This window comes from Desmodus rotundus, chromosome 7 (assembly GCF_022682495.2).
Source record: "Desmodus rotundus isolate HL8 chromosome 7, HLdesRot8A.1, whole genome shotgun sequence".
Taxonomy (NCBI): domain Eukaryota; kingdom Metazoa; phylum Chordata; class Mammalia; order Chiroptera; family Phyllostomidae; genus Desmodus; species Desmodus rotundus.
Genome location: NC_071393.1, coordinates 15,329,661 through 15,352,066, shown reverse-complemented (window position 1 = coordinate 15,352,066; position 22,406 = coordinate 15,329,661). Strand labels below are relative to the sequence as shown.

Below are 22,406 nucleotides of genomic sequence, written 5' to 3'. Positions count from 1 at the left end.
AACCCTAAACATTGACAGAGGAGCAGGAAGTCCAGTGAGCCCTGCCTTTTCTCACGTTGACAACATACAGTGTGTTTTGAAACACATTCTTTCCATAAATGGTTTGGTGCCCCGTCGTGCACCCAGTGGTGACCATTGCCGGGGCTCTTCGGTGCGCCAGGCCCGCTTCCGAGCGTTTCACATGGGCGAGCTCATCGACTCCTCACAAGCACCTTTTGAGGCAGAAATCATTGTCTCTGTCTGCTAGATGAGGAAACTGAGGCCTGTGAGGTGGGGTACTTGGCAGGTCACAGAGCTGGGAGCAAGCAAAGGCTCAGCCAAAAGGAATACAAAGGTCTCTCACAGGAGGGACACAGGAGATCCACTCCCTGGGGGGCTGCGTGGGGGGAGGGCTTCCAGAGCAACAAGGAAGACGTGGCTGAGGAAGTCATACTCGTGCAGGTCTGAATGCAGAATGCAGAAAAAGAGATGCCAAAAATCCCATGAGTGGAGGTAACTGCATAAGGCCACATGCAACCAAGACCCTCCCTACAAGACAAGTTCAGAGTAGGGCAGGTGGGGCTAGAAATTACCAGAGAAGGAGCAAGGCAAGGAAGGAGTGGGGCACAGAGTCATTTGTAAAATAGCTTTGCTGCTATTGCAGCCCCTCTGGAGGGGCTTGTGCAACACAGCCTGCTCCCACTGTCCTGGCTTCCCATTGCCATTCGGGAAAAGCCAAAGTCATTGCCACAACCACCAGGACCTGCCCATCTCCCCAGCCTCCCTCGCACCTCTGCAGCCTGCCATCTTCCTGACCCTCTTCAGTCCCTCAGGGGAGCTGAGTCCTCACCCCAGGGCCTTTGCACATGCTGTTCCCACTGCCTGGACACTCCACCTACTCAACTGCCACCTGGACATCAAGGTCCAGTCCAAGCTTTACCTCTTCAGGGAAGCCCTCCCTGACCTCCCTCTGCCCCAGGCGGGTTCCTGCCCCTGCTCCCCTGACCCCTCCAGAGTACCATGCTACCCCTCTCTGTAGCTCTCTTCAGAGCTGTAAAGCTTTGCAACGGTGGGTTGTCTGTCTCCTTAGCCAGACTGTAAACTCCGGGGGTGTGGACTGTGTGGTGACTCCCCATCCCCCTTCTCTGGAGCGCACCAAAGCCCTGAATGTAGTGAGTGCTCACTAAATCCTTAGTGAACGGACGAATGTGTGGTCGTAGGTGTGTGGTCATTGGCAGAAGCCCCGGGAAGGCCATCTGTGGCCTTCAGGGTGCAGGACCCAGATGTGACCCCATTCCATGTCTAGTACCGCTGCAGCCAGGCCCCTCCAGGTGAGGCCAGGCAGGAGCAGGTTCGCCTGGAGCCTTCGCCACACCCCGCTTTGGCTGCTTCTCCCCAAGGAAATCAGTCACAAAACCCCAAAGCACACGATCTCCTTTTCGGGAAGCCTTGATGTCAAAGGTGGTGACTTTTTCCTTTATGAGAATTTTTCTAAAACCAGTTCAAAATCTATTCTTTCACTCACTGCAGACGTCAACATTTTCCTGGAAAATGAACTAAAAAATGAAAAGAGAAGTCATTTTTCCAGCTTCCTTTAAAGAATTCACATCAGAACAAATTCATCTTAAGTGACACCTGATGGCCCCACAGAAAGGAGCCAGGCTTCATGTGAAGGGACAACCCTACATTTTGAAAACCACACAAATCAGTTGCTTTTGAGTCCATCATTCAACCTGTACTTAAGTGACTCACTGTATGTGTGGGCACCAGCCTTGGTGCAGGGGATAAGTTGGTAAGAAAGACAAGGCTTACAGGTGAGCGAAATTACTATGAATGTGTTTTTATATCCAGGTTATGAATATAAACCCAGGAGACATGCCGCTCTCACGTGTCTCCCATTTCTGAGCTGGGATCTCACAGGTCTGTTGCTTCGGAAAACCACCTTCCCCGACACCAACGGGCAGGGGTGGGGTCCTACTCAGCGGGCAAGACAAGAATGAGGCCGTTGCCGCCAGGGACACTGAGTGATTTCCCTGAGCCTCTGGTCCCTGCTTGGAGCCCAGGACAACAACACGGCGTGCCCCAGCTACACAGGACGGGATGGCAGTTTCTTTTCTGCTGGTTGAACTGGTTTCCTGGCACTCACGGGGGAGTCCTTAGTTTAGCCACAGCATGGGGATAGGGGTAGGAGGGGTGGAGGGCACAGAGGGAGGAAGTGGGATGGGCTTGGAGCCTTTACTTGGTACCAGCTGCACGGTGCAGTGAGTGCAGCCAAAGCTCCGGACCTTTGCTCAACAGAGAAGACAACTGGCAACAGATGGGGAGAGCTGGCCAAGGTCCCCATGCGGCTGTCTGCAAACGACAGCCCTGGTCCCAAGGGGACCCTGGGACACAGAGGTGGGACTCACTTGCAGGGGTGCCAACTACTGGCCTAGAGAAAATGACCAGGGACAGGTGCCGGGAAGACCTGCTTTCTTCCCCCTCTTGCTGTTATGGAGACATCAAGGAAACTGGGCATTTGTCCTGATCTGAGGAAAAGAAACAAATCCTGCAGCTCCAAGGGAGAAAAGACCGTCACAGCTTGTTCTGCCCAGGAGGCTACTGGTGGCCATCAAGGGGCAAGGGGTCCAGGGCACCCTATGCACAGACGAGTGTGTAAGGGAGAGAAGCGGACAATATGCCATTAAAAGCAAATACTGGGCACCCCCATAGTCAAGAAGGCAAAGGGTGAGAACCCCCATGTCCATCAATGGATAATGGTTAAAAACATAGTGGCCATGCGGTGGAATATTACTGAGCCGTGAACAGGAGTGACGTACTGACACACGCCGTCACCTGGGTGCACCTTAACAACGTTATGTTGAGTGGAAAAGGCTAGGCGTCAACAGTCGATTATTATACGATTCCACTTACACGAAATGTCAGGAAGAGGGAAATCCATGCAGACAGTGCAGACTGGTTGCTACCAGGGGCCGGGGGAGCAGGAATGGGGAGGGGTAGCCCATGCATATGGGGTTTCCTTTGGGGGGTTAATGAAAACGTTCTGAAACTAGAGGTGATAGTCATACATTGTGAATGCACGAAATGCCACTGAATTAGTCACTTTGAAATGGTGCATTTTATATTATGTGACTTATATCTGAATTAGAAAACCTTTTTTGAAGACAGAGCTTAAAAACACAGCCACCCCAGGAGAACCAAGGGGCTAGAAAGCAGGAGGCGATAAAGGGGCAGGAGAGAGTCAGAGGGCCTCCTGCAGCCCGTCCGGTGTCACTGCCAGTTAGCACCTGTCCCAGGGCCCCTTGGCTGACTTGGAAAGTACTCACCTCAACTGAAAGGCCAGGGCCTGCAGCTGCGGGGGGGTAGGCTCCTGGCTTTGGGTGAGGACATGTGTAGGGTGAGGTGCTGGCGGCAGGAGAGCTGGTGCAGGCCGGCGGGGGGTGGGGGAACTCAAAGACAGACTTCCTGAGGAGGGGGCTACTGGAGGCTGGTGATCAGGGACATGCTAGGGCTGTGCGGGGTGTGTTTGTGCAGGCAGACGAGAGCAAGACCGATGCAGGGAGACCCACGGGGAGTCTGGGGCAGCAGCACAGGCGAGGACAACCATGGGCTGAATCGGGGCCCTGAGAAGTGAGGGTGTCACTTTGCAGGGTCTAGGCTGAGGGGCTCATGCAAAGTGGGCAGAAAGCAGGGCCAGGCTTGCGTCAGGCTGCAGACAGAGGAGAAGGGACAGAGAAGGAGTAGGCAGAAGGGTAGGAGGGAGGCCAGGGAGGATGTGGCTGAGGCAGTGGGGGGCGAGGGTGGAAGGGGGAGGGGGAAGGATGGGGGGCAGGCCCAGCACAGCCCACCACTCCCCTGGTGACTGCTGGGAGCTGGGCCTTCTGGGGTCAGGGAGAGGCAGGAAGGCCTGAGGGGCCGTGGCTCCAGGGAAGGAAAGTAGACAGGCGGTTACACACGTCCGTGTGTGTGTGCAGATGCACATGTGCACACACAAGGACGTGACAAAAACTTCCCAACCACAGTCAAGAGCAGACACACAGGAACATGCACCACATACGCTCCCTGTACACACACAGGCCATGCCCACTGCAGCCACACACACGCAGGACGCACGCAGCGCTGGCGGGCACACAGCTGCTGCTCATCCAGTCCGAGGCACGCACAGCCACAGACGTGCAGACTCTACACGCCAGGATACACTGACTCTTAGACACCTGTGCAGATGAACACACACACACTTGCTACCGAAGACTGACCCACGCGGGTGCACACGAAGGCCTGTGCTGACTGCAAACACAGTCCTGCACATCACGCCCACGCAGCTCGCACATCCACTTGCCACGGACAACCCCCTGGGAGGAAGCTCTGGGCAGCCCCACGTGAGACAGCCCGGGCTCTGGAGCCCCAGCACCAGGCTGGCCTGGAAAAGTGAGATGCCAATCACAGCCATTGCTCAACACATCCATCCGGCCAGGCCCAAGGTCAGGGAGGAGCCGGGGCCAGGCCTCGCGTGCCTGCCCACGCACTCGTTGCCACCGGCAGCAGACACCCAGCCACCAACGCAGACAGCTGGGCTTGCAAGGGATCTTACAAAATCACCTCATCCCTCCGGGTTCAACTAAAGTGTCCCTCCCTCCAGGGAACCTCCCCAGGCTCCTTCTTTTGGAATTCTGTTTTTGCCATGCCCAGCTGCGTGAGCTTGGGTGAGTAACTTCACCTCTCTGTGCTTCATTTCCCCCCGTGTTGAGGGGGATAAGGAGCACGTGTTGAATACATGAATTAATGGAGAACCCCCTTCCCCCACACACACAGAGGGACGTGGGAAGCTAGCTGCACACTGGGCTTCCCCTCCTGGCTCCTGCTCAGCCCTTCCCACCCAGTAGAATCCTGGGGCCTGGTAGAACATTAAGAAGCATGTAGTTTATTCTCCCCTCCACATAGGACCAAGAATCCAGCTTTGGAGCAACTCAGCAAGCATGGGACTTCATGGGCCTGCCTGGCAGGGGTGGCAGTGAGGACTTTAAACCCCGAATTTCTGCTTAAGTATCTTCGAGGAGGACTTAAGAGGTCACTTCCTCTGTCTAGGCATGAAAATCAGCAAGGGTGGAAATGAGCTGTGCTGACTCTTCCCGCCTGAGGTTTCCTCATGTCCCGTCCCCACCCACCCAAGAACCCCCCACCCAGGTCCACATCCTCCCTGCAGATGCCGGACACCCAGCTGGCAGTCGGAGGGCTGCGAGCATCTTCCCACTCAATGAGGGACCGTGGGCAGGGCCCTCCCAGGCCCCGGCTGCCGTCTTTATGAGGACAAGCACTCAGACTCCAGGCTGGGGCCCTGAGCTCCGCACCTGGGAGTGGCCGTGCTGATGTGGGTAGGTGGACTGGGGTTCCCAGGGTCGGAGGACAAGGGGCTGCATGTCAGCAAGCGTCCCCAGCCCGGGCAATGATTGACCCAAGCCAAGCCCAACCCCAGGCCTGGGATGGCCAGACTGACTTCTTTGCCCTAAAACCCTCCCAGGGCATGGGTGGAACAAGGACGTAGTTCCGTGAGCCACCCCCTCAGCCTGTCTGATGACAACATCCAGAGCGTCAGCAGTGGGTGAGGTCCAGGGTCGCATCCCCCAGGTACTTCCCAAGCCCTGTATGCCTGACCCCAGTGGGGTTAGGTCTCCCTTTTTGTAATTCACTGGAGGTCAAGAGCTGGCCCAGTGACAGGCAAGGATACCCTGGGAGCTAAAAACTCCGCACCTGGCCGCATGTAAGTGAGAGAGACACACGTGGGGACGCTGACCTCTGAGCCTGACTGACTCTGGGTATGTCTGAGTATGGCCGGGTACGCCTGACTGGGCACGCCTGTAGCCCCCTCACGTGAGCCAGTCCTGTGGGCAGCCCAAGCACTAGCCGTTGTTGGGTTTGAGGGACCGGGCGAGGCCCAAGGCACTTGGAAAGCCATGAAGACAGAAACACTCCAATCAAGCAGGGACTCAGAGGGACACAGACAGGTGGACAGACCTCCAGAGCCAACTGTGAGGCCAGGAGCTCTCCAGCCGCAGGTCAAGCAGCTCCAAGAATTCTGGGTCTAAAAGCCCCACCTCAGCCCCAGACATTTTCAAGCCAGGTGGGGTCAAGAATTGGGACCCCTCCCCCATGAAAGATTACAAAGAAACACCCCCTACCCAGGGCCACAGGGCATATGGTCCTGAAGGGACGGACTCCTAGGTCTCCATGCACAAGGGGAAACTGAGGCCAGGGGTAAATGGCTAGCCCCAGGGTCCCTGACTGCTCACTCACCGGGCCAGGATGCGCTCTCCACTCCTCTGATCTGTGGGTCCCCAGGTCCCCAGGGTCAGGGCGGGCGCACTGCCAGAGGCCTGGCCCCGCTCTGACTTTTCTGGGGAGCCACCACAAGCTCTGAGTACGACGAAGTCACACCCTTCTTCCCTTCCTGAGTGCGGGCGGGTCTGGGCTGAAGGCACCTGATAACCTCCCCGCTGCATCTGTGGGGCCCCATCAGGCGGCAGTGGAATCCCAGCCTCACTGAGTGGAGAGGTGGCCCCTCCATGACAGGAAACCCGGGCCCAGATGTGCTGACTGAGCCTCTGGACCAGGCGTGTAGCTGAGATGAGAGTGGGCTCCAGGTGGCCTCCAGACCCGTCTGGTGCTCCTGGTAGGGGGAAGACCACTGTGTGGACTCCCAAGTCCCTGCTCTGGCTGGCCCCCTCCCACCGCTGTGCCAGGAGAGCCAGACTCAGGCCAAAAAGCAAGCAGGCAGCAGCCTGGAAGAAAGGCACTCTTAGGTCCTCCTTGAGGGGGTTTCACAACAGGTTAGCCATCCCCGTGGTGGCAGGGAAAGCTGGGGGATCCCCAGGCAGCGGGGCCTGGGAGTTTCTACCCACGTTTAGAACCTTCTGGGCTATTCCAGGAGCATCAGGGAATGAAGAAAGGGCCCAGACTTCAGAGCCAGGCAGCCCTGGGTGGGAATCATGTAATTTTGGCTAAGTCACTTTTCAAAGCTTCGGTTCCTCGTCTAAAGTGGAGATGGTTCACCTGCCACCCTGAAGTGAGCACTGAGTGAGGGGATGGGAGCCAAACCCAAGCCAGGTGCATGGGAGACCGGGACCTCAGGCAGTGGGGCCCGAGGAGCAGCACAGCCGCTGTGGCTGAGGCTCAGACAACCCCCAAAGACCATACCCCAGCCTGGTCACTGCAAGCCCTTTATTAACAAGTTTAATTTTTTAAAAAAAGAAGAAGAGAGAAATGTAAAAATACTTTTCTTGGAGGCCCCGTGACAGGGAGGCACTGTCAGAACTCACCTGGCCAGGGAAGACAACCCAGCCAGAGGCAGAACGGAGATTAGGGCCCTGTCCAGGGAGCAGCTGGCCCAGGGTTCTGAGAGGGGGGGACGACTCGAGCCTCAGGCAGGGAATGTGCAAACGCCAGAGGCTGCGCAAGGAGTGATGGGTTGAGGGCTTCCTTGTGGAAGCCCGGAGCACCGTGTTCCCCTGTGTGGGCAGACACGCGTGTCCACATGAGAGCCGGTGCCTGCACGCAGCTTACATATAGAATGCAGAAGGAGGGGGTCCCTCTGCATGAATGAGGGAGGAAGGAGAGGGAAGTGGGCTTATTCCAGAACTTGAGGAAATAGCTTAGAGAAGTCTCTGGAAGCCTGGGGACAAGGGAGAGCACAGAGACTGCTGCTCCCCTCCGGCCTCAGGAGCCCAGGCCCTCCTGCCGTCGCTGGAGGACCTCAATGACACTGCTGATGCCATCCTCGGGCACCTGTGGACAGGTGGGAGAGGAAGAGGTCAGGGCTACTCCAACCTCCTGGCCCGCTGGGACCACCTCTTGTCCCCCCCCCCATCCTTCTGGGCCTCAGTGTCCCTCTGGGAGCCCCTACCCCAGCCTGTGGTGCTCACCAGGGCGTGGTCAAAGTTGAAGGTGCTGATGTAGTAGGCAGAGATGTCGGCTGCGGCCAGGGGACCTGCGATCTGGGCCACGATCCCGCATTCATCTGAGGGGTGAGGAGAGGTCCATGTGGATCACCCTGGTCACCCCACAGGCCCTTCCCAAGCCCCCAAACACAGGGGGTGCTCCTCACCAAAACCCAGGGGCTGTCCCCCGATGCGCACCATCCTCCACAGCTCCCCTGTGGAGCTGGTCAGCAGGAGGTCACTGGGGAACCTGGGGAGGCAGGAGGGCATGGTGACTCATGAGTCTGATGCTCTGCCTCCTTCTTCCCTGGGCCTGGCTTAGGGTCAGGAGTCACATACTTTTTCTGCGTCTCCGCATCCATGACAATGGAGATGTAGCCCTCGATGAGGGAGAAGGCAAAGAAGGTGATGGAGCTGGGTCCAGGATCACCAGAGGCTGCCTCTTTGGGGACACTGGGGAGGGACAGGAGGCTCAGGTACTCTGCCAGGCACCCAGCCCACTCCATCTCCTCCCAATCAGCCTCCAGACTCCTGGGCTGGCCCTCCTGTCTCTGGGCTACTTTCCTTTCCCGTCCTAGGACCCTGATCTTCTAATGGTTCCTAGTGGGGTTGGGGTATGGGAGAGGACAATGAACCCTGCCTGTTCCAAAGGACCCCAGGGCCAGCGGGCCTGACGAGGGCCTAGTTCCTGGGTGGCTCTGCCCACACTATAGCACAGGGCTCCAGCTGCAGCACTGGGGCCTGTCCTGAACATCAGTGGAGGGCATATAGGCATCACAGGCTGCCAGGAACCCAAGACACAGAACGGGGCATGGAGTTGCAGAACCAAGCGACGGGCAGAAGGAAGGTGGTGGGACAGAGCATAGCAAACAATGATGTGAAGACAAAGACTAAATGTACACGAGGCCCACCTGTGGGAGTAGAAGAGGACATCAATGAGGGTGGTGGCGATGGCTGGCAGTGTTTCAGGGTCCAGTGTAAGGACACAGAAGCGGTTCTGAGGGCTCTGGATGGGATGCACTGTAGGGTTGGGCCCTACTGGGAGGAACCAGGAGGTGGAGGGTGGAAAAAAAAGGACTGTGGGCTGGGGCGCCCTCTGGTGGCTGGCCAGAGAGGGACCTGGGCTGGGTGTACCATCCTGTTCTGCAGAACCCTGCCTTGGTTTCCCCAGACTCAACTCCCTATCCTGTGAGGCAGTCAGTGTCAGCTATTCTCCCCACATGCACAGACTCACCTGCACCAGCAAAGGGCCTTAGTGGGAAGAGGAGCCCCCCCACCCGCCCAGGTCTGGGTGTCAAGGGCACCCTCACCATGCTGAGCACGGGGAAAGCCATTGCTGGAATCATCCCTGGCAACAGGCACTGGCTCCCCGCCCACCTCTCGGTAAATGTCGAACTCCTGGGCCAACGTGTGGATCACCACAGACAGGTCCTGCTCCCGCACCTGGGCCACAGGAAGATGGCATATCACACTGGTCCCAGGCAGCCATACCCACCTGCCTGCCCTACATTGGCACCTGTGGGGAACTCACCAGGATGAAGTCTGTCTGGTAAGTGGACAGCATCAGCACGGACACGTGATGCTCAGCCAGCGGCGCAATGACTGAGCGGGCAATCTTGGTGACCCCAGCAGCTTGCACTGCTGCACCACTGTGGGATGACACGTTCATCACCAGCCACGTGGCCTCGGCCACTTGCAGGAACTCAGATGCGGGCAGCTCTGCAGGCAGAGGCCACATGTCCAGTCAGGGCCTGAAGGGCTGGCCCCTGCCCCACAGTTTCCCTGTCTGTGCCTTGGAGGGCTCTACCAAGGCAAGGCCAGGTCTGGAGACTGGGGCTATCTCCCCCCCCCCCCCCCCCCCGCCCCAAGTTCTGCTCCTGACACCTGCAGGTTCGCAGGGACTGAGATGTGCTTCAGGTGCTGGCCTGCCAAGAATTCAAACTTTCCAGTTAAGAGTCCAGACTTAGACAGAACTGAGTTTAAATCCCAGTTTTTCCATTTACTTACCGTTGACCTGGTGCAAATTATTTAACGTCTCTGAGTCTGTTTCCTCCTCTGTAAAATGGGGTAACAAGTATGTACCTCCGGACCATATTTTGTGGGTTAGGAGGCTTTATACCGCGTGGCACCACAAGAGGGCGCCAGGAGATCAGGTTGGCTGGGATATGCCCCTCTTCCTTAACAGACCCAAACTTTCAGATCCAAACTTTTCTGCAGTACAAACAGGGAAACTAAGGCCTGAAACAGTTCAGTGGGAGACGGGTCAAGCCCCATTTGGCTGGCCGGAGACTCCAGGCCTGTGAGGATAGGTCAGGCTGGCATTAGTAGGAGCCAGATGTCAGCTCCAGAGGCCAGGGAGGGGCCAGGCTGGCGTCCAATCCAGATCAGGGGCTGGGGCCAAGGTGGCTGCTAATGGCCCAAGCATGGCTAAGACCTCCCCCAAACCCAACCCCCAGGACCCTGCCCTGGGCTGGCAGCCTGCTTCTGCATTCCTCCCCCAACCCTCAGAATCCTGGAGTTCCCAGACAGCCAAGGAGGAGATGAACGGCACCAGGGAGAAAAGTCCAGGGGGAAATAATGGCTAAGGGGTAACAGCCACAGGAACCCCTCGTTCTTGCCAGCAAGTATAACTGAGGCCTGCTGCCAGTTGGAGCCTGTTAAGTGCCCTTCAAACACAGCCCTCATGGGACCCTATCAGATCAGAATTATAACTCTACCCATTTTCCATAAGAGGAAACGAACAGCTCAGAGAGGGGAAGTGACTTGCTCAAGGGCACACAGCCAGTGAGTTGAGGAGTTCAAGTTGAACGCAGATCTCGCTGCCTCGAAGGCCTCAGCTCCTGGGTCATTGGACCCCAGCATCTAGTGAGAATCCCGAGAAGAGGAGACTGCAACATCTCTCTCCAGCCCAGCCCCCACCTTTGAAGCCCTCCTCGTCCACCATGAGCGTGTAATCCTCGGGAGTCTCCGTCAGGCTGAAGAACTTGCACCTGGTTGGGGGTGGGGAACATCTTCAGCCTGGGTTGGAAGGAGGGGGCGGGTAGACTTCGCTCCATCCGCCCAAATTACCCCTACGCCGGGAGCCTCCCTGCCCCCTCAAGCCTCAGTTTCCTCCCAGCGGCTGTGGCGCGTGGGCCCCATCTCCGGAACCGCGAACTGTTATTCGCCTCCAGACCTCCGCAGGAGCCCCTCGCCCCTCCATTCCAGGAGGGAGGAGAGGCTCACCCGCTGAGACAGCCCCGGGGCATCAGACCTGGAGTCGCCTACACCGGCCCCACTGAACAGACGGGAGGCGTTTGGAAGAAGTTCCCCGCAGTCGCCGGGAAGGCATGCCCCAATCTGATACCACTCGGAGTTAAGCATTGCCCACTTTAGACTGTTTGCGCCTTAACTGGCCCCGGATAGGCGGCGGTTCCAGGGAGGGTAAGGCCCTGCCGGATGGCGGCCGGGGGTGGGGTGGAGTGGAAGGGACCTCCCGCCCGCTCCGGTTCGCCCCCGCTCGCCCCGCTGCGACTCTAATCTCCAGACCCCGACCTGGAACGACAGTGGAGCCCACCCTAATCTGTGCCCCCGAACCCGGGCGCGCACCGGCTTCGGCGGGGCAGGAATAGCAGCTTGATGAGCGGGTGGGTGTAGAGCCAGAGACCGGAGCGGGCGAGGCTCAGCACCCGCACCCGGTGCTCTAGGATGTGCAGCTCCATCGCGGTCCGCGCGGACCCGACCCCGCCACCAGCCAGCCGGACCCAGGCCGCGCCGGGGGCGGGGTGGGGGGCGGTGCCGGGGGCTTAAAGGAGCCGTCGCGCAGCCGGGTCCAAGCCGCCCGCTACGCCTCGGAACCGCCCAGCTCGGCGCAGCGTCCGGCTCCCAGAGGGCCACGCCCTGCGGGACGCGCAGCCTATCCGGGGTGGCCGCACCCCTTCCAACGCCAAAGCCTCACCACGCTCCTCCCGAGCGCCCCTCCCCGACTGACTCCGCTCCTTCAACACTGGCTTTGGGATCACCAGCTGACACCACCCACATCGAGTCCTGTAGACCCCGCCCATGCCGCGCCCCCTCCCCGGGCTCCGCCCTTTCCGCAGGTTGCTGGTGGAGCCTGAGATAGGAAGCTTGGAGGAGACATGTGGTCGTTTCTGTTTTTCAGGCCCCCATGTGGGTCTTATGATTGAGGTCATTAGGCTTGGAAGGGCAGCGAGGAGGAGAATCAGGGTTTGTCTGGGACCAGAACGCTGCCCCAAACCTCTGGAGCATGGAGGGGTAGGGGTCCACTCTGCAGCCCTGGGGACTCATGATTCTCTCCCAACGAAGTATCCAGGCACCTTCCTCCCTCCTTCCTCTCATGGAAAAAGTCTCCCCACCATGGTCACAGAGGTAGGAAGGCCCGCATCCCCCTGCATCATACTGTTGGGAAGAGTGTTGAAGGTGGCCGGGCCTAAGGAGGCCCCTCAAGACTAAGTGCTTGGGCCAGGAATGCCCAGGGCTCAGACTGCAGGACACAGGCCCATGAATCTGGGGCTCACTGGGTACTCAGATCTCAGACCTGAGACTTGAGCCCTGCTGAGGCCTCCCAAAGCCAGCAGGCATTAGAAGAACCCATGTAGCCTGAGCATATCTAAACTTGCTTCATGCCCAAGGAGGCCCTCAGCACTCACTGGCAGATGCCCCAGGCCTGAGGCTTATTAGGACTAACATGGGCGCATTTTGACGTTAGGACTGGGCTCTGCTCAGGCCTCCGCAGATCTAAGACCCCAAGGCTAAGCAGGCATCAGCACACCAAGGCTGGCCCAGTAGCAGGACTCAGCATGCTCTGGAGGGGGGGGGCCTTGTCTGGCTTGAGCATCCTCAGGCCTCAGATCTGAGGCTTTGGACAGAGCAGGTTAAAGCAGGCCCACACAGGCCTCCTGCCCACTTGGGAGCCTCCACTGTAGGCAGATGGAAGCAGGGCACTGCCTTCCCTCTCCGGGCTCTGGCTCAGTGGGTTCCTGTGGAACACCGAGACCCCCTCCCCATCAGTGATGAGTAGCCGCCACATCCTGACCTGTCCCTGTCCCGTGGAGGGTCAGGGGGAGGGGACTGTCCTCAAAGGCTTTGAGCCCCTCATCTCATTCCCAGTGCAGATGTGGTGGAAAACCACAGGTGTCAGGGTTGGGAGGCAGGAAGGGATGGCCTGCCTTGACCTTCTCAGGCCTCAGTATACCCAGCTGTACCAGGACAAGATGTTCCAGGCCAAAGCCCTGAGATGCCTGAAAGCTCCTAGGGAAGCTTCACTCCTCCCTCCTCTCCCCCTCCCCCTCCATGGCCCAGCCCAGCTTGGTGGCCCGCCAGGAACAGCCGCTATTGTTTGACTGGAAAAGCTGCTTCCTCAGCAGAAGGGGGGCCTCTCCCAGGGACACCCTGTCCGTAACCTCGCCAGGCATCAGGCTGCGACCGTAGCCTGCCTGGGCCCTCAGCCACAGTCACATCATCTGGCACCCTGGTCGGGAGAGGTAGCTGAGTGGCTCTGGGTGTAAATTTGGACCAGCCTCACCTTTCTCACTCAGCTCCTCTGTTGCCTCATCTGTCAGATGGAGATAATAGAGCCTACCTGATCAGCTGGTGACACAACCAGCCCAGCATGGCACTTAAATGACAGGTGGTCTTTTATCCAAGACCCAGCCTTCTCCCCTCTCTTCCAATGGAGACCTGGGTTATACACATGAGGCCATTCGTGGTCTTCCACTTCTGGCACCAGCACCTGACCCAGAATGAACATTTAGAACCTTATCAGGGCCCCAAGTAGCATCCAGGCCAGGCCTTGAGGACGAAGACCCTGAAGGGATCTCCTTAAGGACCCCCTCCCAATCAGTGTTGAGTAGGGACTCAGTATTCCTACTTCCCTCCCGGGGAGTAGGCCCTGCTCTGCCCCAGCACTGGGATCCAGCCCTCACTCTCCTGGGTTGACCCTCACCCGTGGTAGGTAGGTGGTGGACATGAGGAAGAGGGATGGGGTGAGGGAAAACAGGGACCAAGAATAAGGGCTGGCCCTGGACTTGTCATCCGCTCTGGCAAAGGTACTTCTCAGAGGCTCTGGTGCTTGGCTGGGGCCAGGATGACAGCTCTGGAGGGAGTGGAAAAGATACGCTGAGCACCAGGGTGGTAACCCCTTCCCAGTCCCTAGCTGCACACCAGCTCTCTATGTAAGCCTGTTTATTTCTGTACAAAAAACCATGTTTCTATTTTACACAAGGAACACCCCACCCTCTCCCTTAATGTCAGTGCCCTAGTCCTGGGGAACATCCCCCTAGGAGGAGGCCCTGAGTGAGGCCCTCACTTTTGCCTGCCCCAGCTGGGCTGGCCTGAGCTCCACTCTGGAAAAAATAAATAAGGCTCAGGCAGAATCTGTGCTGGGCCAGCCAGACTCTCTGCACCCAGTGGCCAGGCAGCTGAGCCCTCCGAGTGTGGGCAGGCCCTGGAGTGTCAGTCTGTGAACCGTGGAGGTATGTGGAGACCCCGCCCTGGAGGCCTGAGATGCCAGGGTTACAAGTAGGTGTCCTCACTCTCCTGCGACGTCAGGCTCTCCTGGGAACGGTGGTGGGCTGAATCCAGGGGAGCTGAGTCCTGAGGGGCTGGGGCTGGGTGGAGTGGGTCCTTCAGGGACACATCCTGTGGGGGACATGCATCTCCTGCAGCAGCCGCCACCTTGGCTTGAGTTGGCATTGGGGTCTTGTCCAGCTGCCCACTCGCCTTCTCCTGATTCTGCTGCTCCTTCTGAATCTGCTTGGATGGCTTTGGTTTGCTTTTGGAGCCAGGGAGTAGGGCATCTGGGGGCAGGCGGATAGATGGTGAAGGTTGCAGGGTGGGCCGGGGGCCTGGCTCTGCCTCCAGGATGGCCTTGGCACCATGCAGCCTAGGCGGGGGGCGGCACTGCAGTTCACCCCGCGTCTCCTGCCAGCGCCGTAGCTGGATAAGGTGCTCACGCTCAATCTGGCGCTCTGTCACTGGCAACTCTACCACCTGTGGGAGCAGTGATAGGCAGGTGGGCACCAGGAAGAAACTTCCCCTCTGCCTCCTAGCCCGGGCACCCCCCTCTGCCTTAAGAGTCCCCCAGTCCTGGTCACTAAAGTCTGACCATAGGAAGGATAAAGGTATGGTCCCTATGGTGGTCACATGTCTCCTGGTGGTGGTGAGCCAGGCCCTTGAGACCCACAGCCTCAGAGGAGAAAGCTGCCCACAGCTCATGACTCCATTCGCCTAGCTATATGTCACCTAATTACAGCCTCTGAGAGACAAAAATCCACAAAAGACAGAAAAAATGGAAATTAAACCCAAGGCCATGGATATGGTACCAGGGAGAAAGAGGGGGTGATGGGTTGTAGTTTCTCTCATTCCCAAGTGGTTCAGAACAGGGAAGGCCACACAAACTTAGACCTCTCTGTGCCCCCTCTTCTTGTTGATAGTAGAATGAAGTCCACCCACACCATGCTGGGCTGCTGAGCACTGAGCCTGGCATCAGTGACCCACTCTCAGGCGCAGAGGGTTACCAGGCTCCCCTCCAAAGGGCCCACACATCTCCCACTCTGGCAAGTGGTGAGAGGAAGGTATGGGCCTCACCTCCTGGACCAGAAAGGCTTCCTGCATGATCTTGGGGCTGAGGCTTCGCAGCCGCTCAATAGTCTCGTACTGGCCCTGGCAGGCCTTGAGCTTCTCCGGGGAGCCCAGTGCATGCTTCAGCAGTACCAACCCCACCCGGAAGATGATCTTGACTCCTGTAATGGGGGGGGGGGTGAGCAATGAGTACCAGGGAGCCTTTAGAGACTCTCTGAAAAGAGAGGCTCCCTTTGGGCTGGGCTGGGGGCAAGGGGCTGCTCCCTGAAGCTCAGCCCAGTACCTTCGCAGAAGAACATGTCCCAGACGCGCAGCACAGAGCTCCAGGGCAGGGTGCGGGCGAAGGCACACATGAACCACTCTGTCATGTAGAGCAGGGGATCGATCTTCTGCCGGCTGAGGTGCTTGTGGGCCACAGGCGACACCTTCTGCAGCAGTGAGAAGAGGATCTCCCCATCCAGCTGGATCGCCTCCTGCGGGGAGAGTAAAGTCATGACCATAGGCCCGCACCAGCCAGGGCAGGGACCTCACCCAGGCCCCCAGCACCAGGCAAGCATTCATTCGTTCCTCAGGTGGCATCCTGCCTGCAGGGAGCCAGCCTCACGTTGGGTTATGGAATACAATGATGAGCCAACAGACAGAGAGTCCCCTTTATGAGCATGTAGTGCAAAGGGGCAGACAGACATGAGTCACAGGAGCAAAAAGACCAGGGAGAGTAGGAGGGGGGCTAAGTGCCCAGAACATGGCAGGAACAGGAATACTGAGTGGCATGTGCCAGATGTCCTTCTTGTCAGGGTCAAGGAAAGCTCCCTGAGGGCAGAAAGATGAGAGGAAGGAAGGGAAGGAAAGGGGCAGAGGTTTAAGTCTATGCCAAGGCCGAGGCAAGGAAGAACTTGGTGCAGTGGAGGAAATGTAATCCTGCCAAGTAGCCAGATGGCTGAAGGCTGAAATGGAAACAAGTGTGGAACTGATGATGCTGGAGCCTGGGAGACCTGACCCTGGCTGGCCTGGGGACTACAGCTTAAAAGCAACAGAACAAAGAAAGAAGGCCGGGAAGGGTTCAAGCAAGGGCAGGAGTGCCTGTGGAGAGAAAGTCCTGGAGATGCCACAAATGGTGTCCACCCGGGGGCAGGTCCCAGGCCAGGTCCTGGGCCCAGCAAGCACTCACCAGTTTCTCACTGTAGTAGCCAGGCAGGTACTTCTCACAGATCTGCACCAGGCACCAGAATGCTTGCTGCGGACGAAACGGACATAAAGCCTTGCTGTTGGGTTTTCCTTGCCCACCCACTTGCCCGCCCAGAGCCTGGTGGTACCTCAGCAGGCATGTGCATGAGCAGAACAGCAGCAATGGGTGCCTGGGCCTGGCAGTAGCCTTCCTCAGGTCGGTACAGCGTGTAGGCCTTCAGCACACGGAATAGGTCCTGCTGGCTGTGGAAAAGCCAAGCATTGTGGGAATGACAGGTGAGACTCTGCTACCCATTGCCCTCACCTGTACCCCACTGGACCAGACTTGTCTAAGAATTTGTACTTCTCTGGAGAGAGGATGTGACCTGACTGTGGTCACTAAGAGGACAGTCTCCGACTGTAGCACATGAACTCTCACATGACCAGGGGGTGGAGGAAGAGAGTTGCTTCCCCCATTTGACAGGTGAAAGCAGAGCCTCAAAAGAGAAAGCAGCTGGGCAAGGCCAAGGCAGGATGCCAGATACAGGGTAAAGATGTGTAGGGGACTGGAAGTATGGGCCCCTCACCCAGAAGCTGTGGCATCTCAGCCAGCCCACTCTGTCTCAGGGGTCTGTCTTGGTGTCCTGGCCTGCCACTTCTCTCCCTTCCTACATACCCTCTGCTCATCCCACTATCCCTAACCCTCTTTCTCCCCACTAAAACCTGTTTCTAGAAAACAATCAGGCTGGGCAAGTGCTAACCCTCTGGGGAGTAAATAATGAAAGGTGCCCCAGAGGTAAGAAGAGACACTAAGAGGTCACATTAAACACAAAGCAAAGAGGGAAAACTAAAAGTGGAGTTTGGGCCCTGGTTGGTGCAGCTCAGTTGGTTGAGCACTGGCCTGTGAACTGAAAGGTTGCCGGTTCGATTCCCAGTCAGGGCACATGGCTGGGTTGTGGGCCAGGACCCCAGGTAGGGGCATGCGAGAAGCAACTGATCAATGTTTCTCACGCACATTGATGTTTCTCTCCCTCTCCTTCTCCCTCCCTCCCCCCTCTCTAAAATAAAAAAATAAATAAAATCTTAAAAGTGGAGTTTAGGGTCCCTAGCTCCTGAGCCCCCTAGGTACCTCCAAATGCATTTACCTCCTCTGACTTCTGAGGGACAGGACTTCTGAGGGACAGGGCCTAAAGCCATCAACAGACCACCATGCCCAGGCTGCTCACCCATGGCCCCCCCGGGACACAAACATCTCATGGAAAGGGAACTGCCGGTGCAGGTCACGCTCAATCACGTCCAACCACTTGGAGTCCCCAGGGGACATATCCAGCTCCTAGAAGCAAGGTTGAGAGAATATATTAGGAGTTAGGGATGGCTAGGAGGATAAAACTATCCCAGGTATTGGAGGGAGCCCCCCACCAGGGGCAGTACCCACCCAATCCCATCACAAACTGGGTCTTCCAGAGATAGGCCAGGAAGCCCAGGTGGAAAAGCCTGGACAAGGCAAAGAAGCGAGTGTAAGGGAGGGCCCTGGAAACCCTGAGCGGTAATCTTGGCCCCAGAAAGACTGTGTGGGTAAGAATGTCCACCATAGCTGTAGCTGGAAATAACTTTCAGACATTTCTTTTAGGACTCACCTTAAGTCACATCCTTAAGATGGAAGGCTACCATAAAGGTCCTATCATTACACTGTTCACAGATGAGGGAGAAGTCATTTGCCTAAGGTCTTGTAGATAGAAAAACGGTGGAGCTGGGCCTGGAAGCTAGGTTGACTCAGAGCCATCAGTCCCAACTCTTTGGCTACCTGTCTCCCCGTGCTAGTGGACTGCCTATTCAGGAAGGGTGTGTGTGTGTGTGTGTGTGTGTGTGTGTGTGTGTGAGAGAGAGAGAGAGAGAGAGAGAGAGAGAGAGAGAGAGAGAGAGAGAGAGAGAGATCTGTACACAGTGCTGTCTGGAAGGACATGACATTTGTCAAACCATTAACCTCAGAGCCATCTCTGTGTGTTAAGATTTCAACAAAGTTTAACTCTTTTCTTTGAATTTCTGTGAACATTTTAAACATGAATACCATTTATAAACACAAAGTACAGCTGACCCTTGAACAGCACAAGTTTTGAACTGCTGGACTGCAGGGGTCCAATTATACGTGGATTTTTAAAAATATATTTTAAAATTATAGTTGGCATGCAGTATTATATTCATTTCAGGTATGCAACTTAGTAATTAGACATGTATATACCTCAAAAAGTGATCACCTCAGTAAGTGTAGTACCCATTTGATACCATACATAAAATTGCAACAGTACTGACTATTCCCTATGCTGTACTTCATATCCATGACTATTCTGCAACTGCCAATTTGTATTTCCTAATCCCTCACCTTTTCATCCATCCCCTATCTCCTCCCATCTGGCAACAATCAGTTTGTTCTCTGTATCTATGGGTTTGTGTCTGTTTCATTGTTTGTTCATTTGTTTGTTTCTTAGAGTCCACATATCAGTGGAATAATACAGTATTCGTCTTTCTCTGTCCAACTTATTTCACTTAACAAAATACTCTCTAGGTCCATCCATGTTGTCACAAATGGCAAGATTTCACTCTTTTATGGCCAAGTAATATTCCATTGTATATATGTACCACATTCCCCTTATCTTTTTGTCTATCAGTGGACACCAAGGTTGCTTCCATACCTTGGCTATTATAAATAACACTTCAATGAGCATAGGGATGCATGTATCTTTGCAAATTGGTGTTTTCAATATATGCAGATTTTTTAAACCCTTATATAAGTGGACCCACACAACTCAAGCTCATATTGTTCAAGAGTCAATTGCAGAGGGCCAACTTAAGTTATAGGTGGACTTTTCAACTGATGGGGGGTCAGCACCTCTCACCCCCACATTGTTCAAGCGTCAAATGTATGCCCTGGCCGAGTGGCTCAGTTGGTTGGAGCACTGTCTGTACACCAAAAAGGTTGCGGGTTCAATCAGGTCAGAGTGTGTACATGGGGCAACCAACCATTCTCTCCTCTCCTCTCCTCTCCTCTTCTTTTCTCTTTCCTCCCTCCCTCCCTTCCTCCCTCCCTCCCTTTCTTTCTCTCTCCCTCCCTCTCTCTAAAAAATCAATAAATACATCCTTGGATGAGGATTTTTAAAAAAGTCAACTATACTACATAAAGAAAAATCATTTCTTGGTCATTTGAAATATTCTATATCTTGATCTGCATGTTAGTTACATGCATATTATCTGTCAAAACTCACTGAAACACACTTAAGATCTGTGCATTTTACTCTATGTATATTCATACCCCAACTTTAAATGAAGAAAAACATTGCCCTGGCTGGTGTGGCTTAGTGGACGGAGTGCTGGCCTGCGAACCGAAGGGTCACCAGTTCAATTCCCAGTCAGGGCACATGCCTGAGGTGCAGGCCAGGTCCCCAGTTGGGGGGCATGTGAGAGGCAACCAATCGATGTATCTCTCACACATCAATGTTTCTCTACCTCTCTTTCTCCTTCCCTCCCCCCCCCCAATAATAAATACCTAAAATCTTTTTTTTGTAAAGAAGAAAATCAACAAAAAGGAAATCCAGAGGGCTGAGTTGGGAAGAAGACTAAATACACATTGTCTGCTGTCCACAGGACTGGGGCAGCATCAGGAAAGGCCCCCAGGAGGAAGGCTTGGTCCTCAGCAGACACACCAAGTGGGTGCAGGCACAGGCCTGGGCCCTGACTGGCAGGTAACTTCATATAAGCCCTTTACTCTTGGTGGGGGTATTCCAGCAGTAAACTAAAGGACCTGGGGTGCCAAGTCACTTAATACGTGAGAGTAAGCACTGAGAGAAAAAGCTGATGGAGTAGTCAAGGCTGGTGGGCGGCAGGAGGAGCCAGGGGCTTCCAGAGAAGGCCCTTGAGCAGGCACACAGTTGAAGAGGTGGGTATGCAACCTCTAGAGCCCCACATACCCTCAAGATAAGGGCCTGTTTGTGTCCTATGAACCCCTAAGTCAGGCCAAGGGCTGGGTACTGAGTACAATGCAGGTTTGCTTTCGTCAGAAAGGGAAGGAAGGCCCCACAAATTCTCCTGAGGGTTCCCTCGAGGTGGGGACCTCAGAACCCAAAAAGTCAATTCCTAGGATGTGCTCGCCTGGTACCCCAGCAGCCCAAGGTGCTTAACCACACACAAGTGGGTAAAAATGAAAACAATGTAGCTGAAGGACCTGTAGGGCGAAAGGCTGCTGAGAGTAAAAGGCAGGTGTATGTCGCTGGCAGATGGTGCTGCTACTACAGCCTCCATAAGAGCCTAAAGGCACTGGTGCCATCAGGAGGTGAAGCCCGAGAAGAAAACCAGGTAAGAAATGGATGGAAAGTGCTGTCCAAGACAAGAGGAAGAAATAGTAAGTGCAGGAGAGGCTCTGTCTTAGAGCCACCAGGTACTATAGCACCTGCCCTGATAGCTGAGGTTGGGGTTGGCCACCTCAGTCTGCATGGGAGCACAGAAACAGGTATGTGCTGCTGCCAGCAGCCTCCTCACTATACCTCTGCTTTGGGCTCATGTGCCCTCAGCAGCCAGAAGGAGCCTAACATCCCTGTCTATTTCCTCCATGTCATTCACAGGCAAAGCCCTTCCAGGTGTGCTCATAAACCACTGTTCCAGCCCCTAGGACTGCCTCAGGACATCCTGAAGACCTTTGCTTCAGGGCATCCTGAAGACCTTTCTTGGCAAATATACCTCCTTCCACAAGCAACCTTCAAGATTCCATAGGTGCTGCTCATTCCTCTCCCACACACCACTCAGCACACATAGCTCTGTGCTCTGCTGTTCACACATGATGCATTCACATTTGCTAACAGGAGGCTGGCCAGACTGCCCAGGCTCTCAGCTCTCATGCTGTACTCTGGCAGCCGAAAGTAAACTATGGACTTAGGTGGGGCTCCCATCCGAGTCTCCCCCTCTGCCCAGGATGTAGCTCCATGAAATGGAAGATGTGTCTCCACTGGGAAGAAGACTCTGAAATTGAGAGGCTGCTTGAGTGGGGCCTGGTATTGGTGTCCAATCCAACTTCCCTAATTCAGAGCTGCCCCCAGGCAGACACACTCTACCAGACTCCCTGACTTCCAATGCCAAGTACTGTCAGCAAATAGCTCTCACCCTCTCTAAGTCAATAGCAGAAACTCTAGGCTGTCCTGCTTCACCCACCCTTGTCTGGGTACGGTGTTCACTGAAGCATGAAGTATGCAAACAAAGAGCTGGTGGTTCACAGCTTTCTCACTGTCTTTCTGTCATCAGTTCCAAGAGCCTGGGAGAAAGCCTCATGCCTGGGGCCAGGTCCAGTAGGTAAGCCAGGGCAACCCCAGGGAAACCAAATGCCTCCCACAGTTTCCTAAGAGAGCATGCTAGAGGAGCTGCCCAGCCCAGGGAAGCCCAGGAAGCCCCATGAATGGAGGACAGAGTGTTCTTACCCTGGCTAGTAACTGGCTTCTGACTCCTAAGGATATTATATAGTTTGGCTTTGCCACACCCAGGGCTAATAATCCCACAAGCAACACAGGTGAACCATGTCTGGCCGAGCTTGAATGAGAAGAGAGAAAGAGTAGAAGACGGGAGGCCAGGAAGTGTTGAGGGTTCTGTGGCCCTACTGGGCAGGCCCCCAAAGGCCCTAAGCACAGGGCCCCAGGCACTCAGGGAAGTGGTCTGAGTATCCCCTCCTCATGAAGAGTTGAGAGGTGGCCCACTGAACCCAAGAAAGCAAAC

At 55.8% G+C, this 22,406-nt stretch overlaps 2 protein-coding genes across 4 annotated transcripts in view; both read right to left on the bottom strand.

The window, feature by feature from the left end:
• Nucleotides 1-7,179: 7,179 nt before the first annotated feature.
• CASTOR1 (cytosolic arginine sensor for mTORC1 subunit 1) lies at nt 7,180-13,184 on the bottom strand. 2 transcript variants are annotated; one of them, XM_053928203.2, is made up of 9 exons: nt 11,499-13,184; nt 10,830-10,900; nt 9,442-9,629; nt 9,221-9,353; nt 8,822-8,948; nt 8,250-8,363; nt 8,078-8,160; nt 7,896-7,990; nt 7,180-7,758 (listed from the first exon to the last, which is right to left on the bottom strand). In XM_053928203.2, the coding sequence occupies exons 1-9, from the start codon at nt 11,609-11,611 to the stop codon at nt 7,690-7,692; spliced, it is 993 nt and encodes a 330-aa protein (XP_053784178.1). In that variant the 5' UTR covers nt 11,612-13,184; the 3' UTR covers nt 7,180-7,689. The 2 variants fall into 2 exon arrangements, with proteins under 2 accessions (XP_053784178.1, XP_053784179.1); XM_053928204.2 differs by having other exon boundaries at nt 8,822-8,945; nt 11,499-13,180.
• An 892-nt stretch (nt 13,185-14,076) lies between these two features.
• TBC1D10A (TBC1 domain family member 10A) overlaps nt 14,077-22,406 on the bottom strand; it is a 29,893-nt gene continuing 21,563 nt past the window's right edge. For both annotated transcript variants that reach the window (XM_024566806.3, XM_045200761.2), the window contains 6 exons: nt 17,882-17,988; nt 16,805-16,919; nt 16,660-16,725; nt 15,775-15,964; nt 15,498-15,652; nt 14,077-14,900 (listed from right to left, as the gene is read on the bottom strand). In XM_024566806.3, coding sequence (XP_024422574.1) covers nt 14,424-14,900; nt 15,498-15,652; nt 15,775-15,964; nt 16,660-16,725; nt 16,805-16,919; nt 17,882-17,988 — 1,110 coding nt within the window. In that variant the 3' untranslated portion in view covers nt 14,077-14,423. The remainder of the gene's footprint in view (nt 14,901-15,497; nt 15,653-15,774; nt 15,965-16,659; nt 16,726-16,804; nt 16,920-17,881; nt 17,989-22,406) is intronic.